Source organism: Pristiophorus japonicus, chromosome 1 (genome assembly GCF_044704955.1).
Source record: "Pristiophorus japonicus isolate sPriJap1 chromosome 1, sPriJap1.hap1, whole genome shotgun sequence".
NCBI lineage: Eukaryota > Metazoa > Chordata > Chondrichthyes > Pristiophoridae > Pristiophorus > Pristiophorus japonicus.
Window position 1 is genome coordinate 480,647,199 of NC_091977.1, and position 11,951 is coordinate 480,659,149.

General features: G+C 45.6%; 1 protein-coding gene across 3 annotated transcripts in view; it reads left to right on the top strand.

The window, feature by feature from the left end:
- tbrg4 (transforming growth factor beta regulator 4) overlaps positions 1-10,006 on the top strand; it is a 44,004-nt gene extending 33,998 nt beyond the window's left edge. For all 3 annotated transcript variants that reach the window (XM_070894799.1, XM_070894809.1, XM_070894802.1), the window contains exons 10-11: positions 7,721-7,835; positions 9,147-10,006. In XM_070894799.1, coding sequence (XP_070750900.1) covers positions 7,721-7,835; positions 9,147-9,248 — 217 coding nt within the window. In that variant the 3' untranslated portion in view covers positions 9,249-10,006. The remainder of the gene's footprint in view (positions 1-7,720; positions 7,836-9,146) is intronic.
- The last annotated feature ends 1,945 nt before the right edge of the window (positions 10,007-11,951 follow it).

Here is an 11,951-nt window from a genome sequence, read left to right on the forward strand (position 1 = left end):
ATAAATCCAAGCTGACTCTGCCTGATTGAATTTTGCCTTGCCAAATGTCCCGCTACTGCTTCTTCAATAATGGACTCCAACATCTTCCCAACCACAGATGTTAGGCTAACTGGTCTATAGTTTCCTGCTTTTTGTCTGCCTCCTTTTTTTTTTTAAATAGGGGCATTACATTTGTAGTTTTCCAATCTGCTGGGACCTCCCAGAATCCAGGGAATTTTGGTAAATTGCAACCAATGCATCCACTATCCTTGCCGCTACTTCTCAAGACCCTAGGATGCAAGCCAGGGGATTTATCTGCCTTTAATCCCATTATCTTACTGAGTACCACCTCCTTAGTGATTATGATTATGTTAAGTTCCTCCCCCCTATAGCCCCTTGACTATCCACTGTTGGAATATTATTAATGTCCTCTATCGTAAAGACTGATACAAAATATTTGTTCAGCGTTTCTGCCAATTCCATGTTCCCCATTACTAATTTCCCGGTCTCGTCCTCTAATGGACCAATTAGCCACTAATTAGCCACTCTTTTCCTTTTTATAAACCTATAGAAACTCTTGCTATCTGTTTTTATATTTCGTGCTAGTTTGCTAGAACTAGGAATATACTCTTTGTCTCAACATCAATGGAAAACTGGCCTGCTCCCTTGCCACAGTATATAAATAGGGGCTTTTCCTTCACTGAAGCCAGACTATCCACACTGGGAATTCGGTTGGCAATGACCCTTCTTAAAAGGGGACTGCAACTATTTATTTCCACTGTGAGGACTGAAGTTAATGGTGCAGGAATGAGCATGCAACTCTCTATACCATGTAGACACAGCCCCAGTTGGGATGTTTTTGAGGAATTTGAAATGGTGAGGGGTGAAGGATTTTCCACAGATCCAGTAACGGGAATTTCCCCAACTTCTGATGCAGTTGGCTCAAGTTAGTATATGATGCCACAGGTGCCAACAGGCCACGAGAACACAAGACACTAGGACCACTTATGAGGGTGACCACTATTGCTGTACACAGGAGAATATCAAAGGCAGACCTGAAACTTGCATCAGGGACTGTGGAGGAGGAATGGACTTCGCTGAACTGATGTTCTGCTTCCAGCCCAGCTGTGTCTCTTTGATCGGGCAAGACTAAAAACGCACTGGCACACAGTGCTTCGAGGTTGGAACTGGGTTTGCTGGTTCAAGCTTCACTGTGAAATTTTAGCTCATCAAAACCAAATGGAAGATAATGATTGCCTGTACACGTGCAAATAGTGCCATTCTTCCCTCATCCTCTCAAAGGAAAATTTCCCAAACTACAATTTTTCAACACACTTCAATTTTTCTCGCACCCATTCATAGAAACATAGAAAATAGGTGCAGGAGTAGGCCATTCAGCCCTTCTAGCCTGCACCGCCATTCAATGAGTTCATGGCTGAACATGCAACTTCAGTACCCCCTTCCTGCTTTCTCGCCATACCCCTTGATCCCCCTAGTAGTAAGGACTTCATCTAACTCCCTTTTGAATATATTTAGTGAATTGGCCTCAACTACTTTCTGTGGAAGAGAATTCCACAGGTTCACCACTCTCTGGGTGAAGAAGTTTCTCCTCATCTCGGTCCTAAATGGCTTATCCCTTATCCTGAGACTGTGACCCCTGGTTCTGGACTTCCCCAACATTGGGAACATTCTTCCTGCATCGAACCTGTCCAAACCCGTCAGAATTTTAAACGTTTCTATGAGGGCCCCTCTCATTCTTCTGAACTCCTGTGAATACAAGCCCAGTTGATCCAGTCTTTCTTGATATGCCAGTCCCACCATTCCGGGAATCAGTCTGGTGAATCTTCGCTGCACTCCCTCAATAGCAAGAATGTCCTTCCTCAAGTTAGGAGACCAAAACTGTACACAATACTCCAGGTGTGGCCTCACCAAGGCCCTGAACAACTGTAGCAACACCTCCCTGCCCCTGTACTCAAATCCCCTCGCTATGAAGGCCAACATGCCATTTGCTTTCTTAACCGCCTGCTGTACCTGCATGCCAAACTTCAATGACTGATGTACCATGACACCCAGGTCTCGTTGCACCTCCCCTTTTCCTAATCTGTCACCATTCAGATAATAGTCTGTCTCTCTGTTTCTACCACCAAAGTGGATAACCTCACATTTATCCACATTGTGGGCCCAAGTTTCCACAAGGAAAAAAAAACGAGCACCCCTCCGAGCTGGGCGCCCGTTTTTCGCGCCTAAAAGAATCCTCAGTATTCTCCACCTACTTACAGGTCCTGTGGCACTCGGCGCAGCCAGCACGAGCTGTGGGGGGCGGAGCCAGGTCCCGGCGCTGAAAACAGTGCCGGGACCTCTGCACATGCGCGCTACAGTGGGCACGCAAGTGCAGTAGCTCCAGGTGCCGAACTGTGTGGGAGGGGCCCAAAGCACGCAGCCCCTAGCCCTGGCCCGATGGCCTCACTGGGGCTGCGTGAATGAGGCTCCTCCCACGGCCAGCTCCTGCTTCCCCCCGCCCGACCAGACCCGACACCCGCTACCCCCCCCCCCGCCCCGACCCGAGACCCGCTTCCTCCCCCACCCCGACCCGAGACCTACTCCACCCCCGCCCCGACCCGACACCCGCTCCCCCGACCCGACCCACGCTCTTCCCCCCCACCCCCGACCTGACACCCGCGCCCCCCCCCCCCCCGACCCGACACCCGCTCCGCCCCCCCGACCCGGTCCCCCCCCACCCCCCCCCCCTCCCGGCCCGCGCTCCTGTTCCCCGACCCGACCCCCACCCGCGCCGCCCTTTCTCTCTCTCTCAGCGACACGAACGGCTTTCGTGCGCTCCGCGCCTCCGCCCCGCTCCCCCCCACCTCGCCTCCCGCCTCCCGCTCAGCGGCACGAACGGCTGCAGAATTCTCCCTGGTTGAAGCACTTTCACACAGGTAGGAAGATGGTTTGTTTAATCTTTTCTTGGCTTATAAATGTTTATTCAGGTTGGATTTATTTGTATAATATTTGTAGAAGTATAAATAAGGATTTATTGTCGAATTTAATGAGTTCCCTTCCCCCCCCCCCCCCCCCCACCACCTCGTTCTGGACGCCTAATTTGTAACCTGCGCCTGATTTTTTAATGTGTAGAACAGGTTTTTTCAGTTCTACAAAAATCTTTACTGGCTCCATTCTACTTTAGTTTGGAGTACATTTTCACTGTGGAAACTTTCAAATCAGGCGTCAGTGGCCGGACACGCCCCCTTTTGAAGAAAAAATTCTGTTCTAAACTAGAACGGTTCTACCTGACTAGAACTGCAGAAAAAAAAATGTGGAGAATTGCGATTTCTAAAATAGTCTGTTCTCCACCAGTTGCTCCTAAAAATCAGGCGCGAATCATGTGGAAACTTGGGCCCTATACTTCATCTGCCATGCATTTGCCCACTCACCTAACCTATCCAAGTCACTCTGCAGCCTCATAGCATCCTCCTCGCAGCTCGCACTGCCACCCAACTTTGTGTCATCCGCAAATTTGGAGATACTACATTTAATCCCCTCGTCTCAATCATTAATGTACAATGTAAACAGCTGGGGCCCCAGCACAGAACCTTGCGGTACCCCACTAGTCACTGCCTGCCATTCTGAAAAGTACCCATTTACTCCTACTCTTTGCTTCCTGTCTGACAACCAGTTCTCAATCCACGTCAGCACACTACCCCCAATCCAATGTGCTTTAACTTTGCACATTAATCTCTTGTGTGGGACCTTGTCGAAAGCCTTCTGAAAGTCCAAATATACCACATCAACTGGTTCTCCCTTGTCCACTTTACTGGAAACATCCTCAAAAAATTCCAGAAGATTTGTCAAGCATGATTTCCCTTTCACAAATCCATGCTGACTTGGATCTATCATGTCACCTCTTTCCAAATGCGCTGCTATGACATCCTTAATAATTGATTCCATCATTTTACCCACTACTGAGGTCAGGCTGACCGGTCTATAATTCCCTGTTTTCTCTCTCCCTCCTTTTTTAAAAAGTGGAGTTACATTGGCTACCCTCCACTCGATAGGAACTGATCCAGAGTCAATGGAATGTTGGAAAATGGCTGTCAATGCATCCGCTATTTCCAAGGCCACCTCCTTAAGTATTCTGGGATGCAGTACATCAGGCCCTGGGGATTTATCGGCCTTCAATCCCATCAATTTCCCCAACACAATTTCCCGACTAATAAGGATTTCCCTCAGTTCCTCCTTCTTACTAGACCCTCTGACCCCTTTTATATCCGGAAGGTTGTTTGTGTCCTCCTTAGTGAATACTGAACCAAAGTACTTGTTCAATTGATCCACCATTTCTTTGTTCCCCGTTATGACTTCCCCTGATTCTGACTGCAGGGGACCTACGTTTGTCTTTACTAATCTTTTTCTCTTTACATATCTATAGAAACTTTTGCAATCCGTCTTAATGTTCCCTACAAGCTTCTTCTCGTACTCCATTTTCCCTGCCCCAATCAAACCCTTTGTCCTTCTCTGCTGAGTTCTAAATTTCTCCCAGTCTCTGGGTTCGTTGCTATTTCTGGCCAATTTGTATGCCACTTCCTTGGCTTTAATACTATCCCTGATATCCCTTGATAGCCACGGTTGAGCCACCTTCCCTTTTTTATTTTTACGCCAGACAGGAATGTACAATTGTTGTAGTTCATCCATGCGGTCTCTAAATGTCTGCCATTGCCCATCCACAGTCAACCCCTTAAGTATCATTCGCCAATCTATCCTAGCCAATTCACGCCTCATACCTTCAAAGTTAGCCTTCTTTAAGTTCTGGACCATGGTCTCTGAATTAACTGTTTCATTCTCCATCCTAATGCAGAATTCCACTATATTATGGTCATTCTTCCCCAAGGGGCCTCGCACAACGAGATTGCTAATTAATCCTCTCTCATTGCACAACACCCAGTCTAAGATGGCCTCCCCCCTAGTTGGTTCCTTGACATATTGGTCTAGAAAACCATCCCTTATGCACTCCAGGAAATCCTCCTCCACCGTGTTGCTTCCAGTTTGGTTAGCCCAATCTATGTGCATATTAAAGTCACCCATTATAACTGCTGCACCCTTATTGCATGCACACCTAATTTCCTGTTTGATGCCCTCCCCAACATCACTACTACTGTTTGGAGGTCTGTACACAACTCCCACTAACGTTTTTTGCCCTTTGGTGTTCTGCAGCTCTACCCATATAGATTCCACATCATCCAAGCTAATGTCCTTCCTAACTATTGCATTAATCTCCTCTTTAACCAGCAATGCTACCCCACCTCCTTTTCCTTTCATTCTATCCTTCCTGAATGTTGAATACCCCTGGATGTTGAGTTCCCAGCCCTGATCATCCTGGAGCCACGTCTCCGTAATCCCAATCACATCATATTTGTTAACATCTATTTGCACAGTTAATTCATCCACCTTATTACGGATACTCCTTGCATTAAGACACAAAGCCTTCAGGCTTGTTTTTTTTAGCACCCTTTGTTCTTTTAGAATTTTTCTGTACAGTGGCCCTTTTTGTTCTTTGCCTTGGGTTTCTCTGCCCTCCACTTTTCCTCATCTCCTTTCTGTCTTTTGCTTTTGTCTACTTTTTGTTTCCCTCTGTCTCCCTGCATTGGTTCCCATCCCCCTGCCATATTAGTTTAACTCCTCCCCAACAGCACTAGCAAACACTCCCCCTCGGACATTGGTTCCAGTCCTGCCCAGGTGCAGACCGTCCGGTTTGTACTGGTCCCACCTCCCCCAGAACAGGTTCCAATGCCCCAGCAATTTGAATCCCTCCCTGCTGCACCACTGCTCAATCCACATATTCATCTGCGCTATCCTGCGATTCCTGGTAGCAATCCCGATATTACTACTTTTGAGGTCCTTTTCAATTTAGCTCCTAGCTCCTTAAATTCGTCTCTTAGGACCTCATCCCTTTTTTTTACCTATGTCGTTGGTACCAATGTGCACCATGACAACTGGCTGATCTCCCTCCCTTTTTAGAATGTCCTGCACCCGCTCCGAGACATCCTTGACCCTTGATTTATTTTTTTCTGCCAAAGTGCATAACCTCACACTTCAACATTATACTCCTTCAGCCAAATTTTTGCCCATTCACTTAGCCTGTGTATGTCCTTTTGCAGGCTTTTTGTGTCCTCACACATTGCTTTCCTTCCCATCTTTGTATCGTCAGCAAACTTGGCAACGTTACACTCGGCCCCTTCATCCAAATCGTTAATGTAGATGGTAAATAGTTGGGGTCCCAACACTGATCCCTGCGGCACCCCACTAGTTACTGATTGCCAACCCGAGAATGAACCATTTATCCCGACTCTGTTTTCTGTTCGTTAGCCAATCCTTTATCCATGCTAATATATTACCCCCAACCCCGTGAACCTTTATCTTGTGCAGTAACCTTTTATGTGGCACCTTGTCAAATGCCTTCTGGAAGTCCAAATACACCACATCCACTGGCTCCCCTTTATGCGCCCTGTTCGTTACATCTGTTCAGTCTGTCTCGCTGTAGTGCTGAGCATTGGAGTACTGATGTTGCAAAAACACACTATCCTCGCTCGTATTAGCTAAACATGCCTCTAATTAACCTGTTACAACTGGCATGTATCATTGGTTGCTGCATGTAACGTTAGGATTACGGACTCCTGGGTCAGGTACAGTCCCCAAGCGTTTGATACAGATCAGTCAACTGACCCCTTGCTGGGAAGTGCGTTTGTGGGGCTGTTGGTGAGGTCAGAATTGGGTTGTGATGTTCTCCACGTAAGCATTTAGAAATGCATGCATTAGTCAAGGTAAGCCAGCAAGGATTTTCTAAATGAAAACAGAAAATGCTAGAAATCTCAGCGGGTCAGGCAGCATCTGTGGCGAGAAACAAATTTAACTTTTCAGGATTTTATAAAGGCAAATCATATTCGACAAATCTGAAAGTCTGTTTCTTTGAAGAAGTGACTGATAGGATAGATAAAGCAAATACAATACAGGTACAACGTCCAGAATCTTGGGACCAAGTCCGTATCAGTTTTTATTTTGTTCTGGATTTTAAACAAAAATAATCAGTCGTCTGAAATCCGGAATCCTTGACCGAATCCATTCCGGATTTCAGGTTTTGACTCAAAAATGTCTGGTTTTCGGACAATAATTCAGGATTCCAAACGACTCCATCAGCCACGCGCAAAATGTAAAATTTTTTGACAATTCTGGTTTTCGGAGTTCTGGATTCGGGACGTTGCACCTGTAGATGTAGTTTATATGGATTTTCAGACTGTGTCTGATGCGGTGTCTCGCTCGGGAAGGTGGTATGAAAAGGAAATGTAGCAGCGTGGATAGAATGTTGATTGACAGATGGGAAGTAAAAGCTTTGGTTTAATGAATGGTGCTCAGACTGGAGGTGGTGTACCCCAGAGCTCAGTGCTGGGTCCACTTTTTTTCTCGGTAATTATAGATGATTTGGATTTGAACATTGGAACACAATATTGAAATTTGCTACCGATACATAAGTAGGAGGTTTAAGCAAACAATGAGGAGGGGTGTAAAAAACCTCAGTAGCACAAAGATTGGTGTTATATGCAAGTTAATGTAGAATAGTTCGAGGTGATATATTCTGGGAAGACTTTATTTCGCCTTCTCTCCTGTTCGCTTGGTGGTTTCCTTGTACCATGGGCCTTGGTTCGTCTACGTTTCTCAGTTCCATTCTCGATCTGAACATCCCTTAACTCTACAGGTTGGCGTTTGTGGCTCGAGAGTTCCCAAACTACAACTCACGGAGCCGGGACCTGCTTGGACGCTTCGCTATGGCTCGTCGGCATTTGCAAGCCGCTGGATTCTTGGTCGTGGATGTAAGTTTCTGACTCTTTTTGTGAAGTGGCAGGGGTCAAGCTTTCTAAAAGTCCAGAAGTTTGCTGGGTCAGATCCGTATCAGTGCCGTGACCAAGAGTGTGTAGCATGTAGATTCTGACTTGAGAGAGAGGTGCAAAAATGCATTTAAGCCAGAATACCTAAATGCCCTCTTAATTGCAGCTCAAGTTTCGCAGGGACAGCATCCAGAATTGTACTGGAAACACACAGCAGGTCAGTCAGCATCTGTGGAGAGTAATAGACAAATTAATGTTTCAGGGCCAACCCTTCATCAGCATTGGAAAAGTCAACTGCATTTAAAAAGGGTCAGAACCCCAAAACTCAAGGGACAGTCACTGTATTTCTTTGCAGCACTCTACACACCTTAATTATAACTTCTCCTTTCTTCATAATGTGGGATAGCTGTTTCGGCATAGGTACTTGGGTTGGAGACCCTCCATTGTCACACTGCTAGCAGGTGAATCTGTGTCCTTACTGTTGGCCTGTTTGCCTTCTCTTTGCTGCATTCGGTTGTTTTGCCAGCTTCCCCTGTATAAATTTCGGATCTCACTTGCCCCTCACTGCCTCTGCTATTCACACCTTTCGTGTCTCCCTCATGTCTTTCATTTCTTTTATTATGCTTCTTCCCATCATCTTATGTAAATATCACTTAAGCCACTTAACTATCTTGATCCTTTTACCCACACTCCTCACCCCTATACGTGCATTATTTTTACCTGCCCATTCCTTGTTCTGATCCTATTTAAATGCTTTTTATTTTCTCAGTCCTGATGATGGGTTACAATCGATTGTTAACTTGTCTGTTCTCTCCACAGACAAACTGTGTGTTTATGTTTCCAGAATTCTCGGTTTCAGAATTTCAGCATTTGCCTACACTTGGCTGTATACTTTCTTTTGTGATTCCTTCCCTGAGATTCCAGCGTGTAACAAATTCCCGGGTATCAATTATTCTATGTGTAAACCATCTGAACACCTTAGATTCCAGCCCGAAACTCATCCCTGGGTATCTATTGTGTATACATAAAGAATCCAAACTCCTCTATTAGATTCTGGCCTTTAACTCATCCTGGGTATCCATTATTCTATATATAAATTACCTGAATCCCTTGATTAGGTTCCAGACTGTAGCTCACTCCCAGGTATCCATTATTTGATATATAAATCACCCAAATCCCTCAATTAGATTCCAGCGTAAGTTATGTATGTATAAAGGATTTTTTATGTGAAAACCTTGACTATTGAGAAAATGATCTTCACTTACTGTTCCCGCCCCGGGAACTCTCCCACTGCAGGTTCCGTATTATGATTGGCTGGAGTTGAAGTCTGAGTGGCAGAAGGTCGCGTACTTAAAGGACAAGATGAGTAAAGCCGTAGCCGAAGAAATGGCACGATGAAGCACAGAGACCCGCCTCAGTCCACCACTATACTGCTCTTGAAGAGATGGGATGAGAAACCTGAATGTTCCCCCCCCCCTCCAAAATCTGTGTGACAAAACAAAGTCAGTGGAGTCAGTGCTTGGTGAGATTTGTACTGTACAGAACATATTTTAAATTAAAAAGAACATGCTGGTTCCACAGCTAACGTTTGGGAGGTTCAGGCATTTTCTTTGCCAGCTAAACGCATCATATGCAGTCCTGTTTCACTATTTAAAGCCTTCTTCCAATCCCCTCCCGCTCCCCCACTTCACTTTTTTATCCACTTGCAAAGAGGTGAGATTCCTTTTATACAGGACTCAAACAAATGATGGGAGTGGAGACCAGCGGTCAGGAAGATTTTGAAAACCAGCTCAATGGAGCTCGAGTGCAGTTTGTTAATTAATTCCAAGTTTGAATTTTGTTTTTACTTGTGGAGCAGTAAACATTTTCCTCTGTAAGACCAGAAACTCTGAGTGAAGATTTCTCCTTTCCCCACCCCAGCCTGGGTTAGGAAGCTGGAATTGAATATGTCTGAGCATCAGACGAGGGCAGAATCAGGCACATCAGTGATTGCCTTCCATCCCCGGTTGAATAACCTGTCTGATTCATGAAAAGTGGCCACTGGGCTGAATTAAGAGCGGATGACCAATGGCTGTGGATTGGTACCCAGGAAGAATGAGCCTGTTCAGGAGAGGTGAAAATTTATGTACATAACAAATATACTGTAATAATTTTAATGACAATGTTTACTGCCTGAGTCATTCCATCAAGATCACTCTTAAACATCCCACCCCCACTTTCCTATAAGATGAATGAATGTAAATCCATAAAATCGGAGTTGACCAGTGTTATAGACACAACATTTACACTTGTACACTTTCATTGCAGAGAATTGATTGGGAGGTTTGACGCTTGCATCTGAAGTGTCAAACTTAGTCACCTTTGACTCTATTTACATAACCTAGACCAAAGCCCATTAACAATTACTCAAGCTCAGACTAATCACAACTGGCATGCAGCACTCAAGTGCAGTACTCCCATGTGCCAGCCCATAGGTCCCTATTACAGTCCCACCTCAGTGGCTGTATCACTCAATCTCATGGGGGTGGGTGGGAGTGGGGTGGGGGGGGGTTGCTGCGAATAGGATTATCTAAAGCAATTTGTCAACAAGACCCAGAGATTTACATTAAGATGGACACTTACCCTGCATTCCAGTTTCCCCTTTAAATCAGTGGGACTGATCCTGCTTTTTGAATGCTGGTTAAGTTGCTTCTTCAGATGTATTGTCATGTGAGCATTAAACTACCTCGGGGTGACAAAAAGTCACAATAAATTTGAGTTATGGTGCTGAGATTGTTACTGATACCTTAAGAAACTGGGTGGCACAGTGGAAATGTGCCAAGTGACGTTAACCCATACAGAGCAGGAAAGTACCAGGTTCAGTCTCCAGTCTGTGCTGAGTTGGATGATCTCGGATAGGGCAGTGGTGGGGATGTGATGGCTGGCCTTCATGCTCCCTCCCTGGGCATTGGCCAGAGTTTCTGCTCCTGATACTTTTGCAGTGGCACCAAGGAAAATATGTGAGAGTGGGTGCTCTAATTGAGGGCAGGATTAAGCTTAGCAGTGATGCTCTTGTATAGTGGAATAGCTCACTGGCATTCACTCACTAGCCTTGCAATCTGGTGTGGTACCAGAGGGCTGCCGTCACAGGAGCCCGTGACTAGGGGGTGGGGAAAGGAAAAACCGGGTCACATGACATCAAGAGCCGACCTCTCGCACAGGTCAGAAGGTTGTGGACTCAAGTCCCACTGCAGGGACATGAGCACAAAATCTATGACACACCAGTGCAGTACTGAGGGAGTGCTGCACTGTCGGAGGCGCTTCTTACAGATGAGATGTTAAACCAAGGCTCCATCTACCCCCTTAGGTGGATGTAAACGAGCCCATGGCACAATTCTAAGACGAGCAGGGGAGTTCTGTCCAATATTTAGCCTTCAACCAATACCTAAAAACAGATTATTTGGTCAATATTACTTTGCTGTTTGTGGGTCCTTGCTGTCTACAAATTGGATGCCACATTTCCTACATTACAACAGTAACTATAGTTCAAAAGTACTTCATTGGTTTTGGGAAGTTCTGAGGTTATGAAAGTCTTTTACTTGCACTTAACAATGTTTACACTATTGTAAATAACTGAATGTAAGCCCTTTGAGACATCTTGATGTTGAAGTGCTGTATAAATGCACCTGCTTTCTTTTACTCATAGATACAGCAGGTAAGTGAACTGAAGGGATTGTGTTGCCGTAACAGATTTTGTTTTTATACTATATGTTTTGCAGCCCCATTGCATGTCTGGATGAAATAAATTGAGACGAGGCTTACACAAAACGCGTTGTTGCTCTTGTAGTAATCCCATTTTCCTGATGGCTTCTTTGCTAGGGCCGGCAATTAGATCAGCTTTTTCTGCGATGACGCCAGTCAGAATGAGCAGGTGCTTGGATTTGCGACTCTGCCTGGCTACCCACGGGTGCAGGGCACACATGGCAATTAAGGCACCTATAGATCACCCAGGAGTGTTCTTCAAGCCCAAGGGTTTCCACTCCATCAATGTGCAGCTGGTGTGTAACCACAAAAAGATGTAATACAGACAGGTGTGCACAAGTTTGTCGGGCAGCTTGCCAA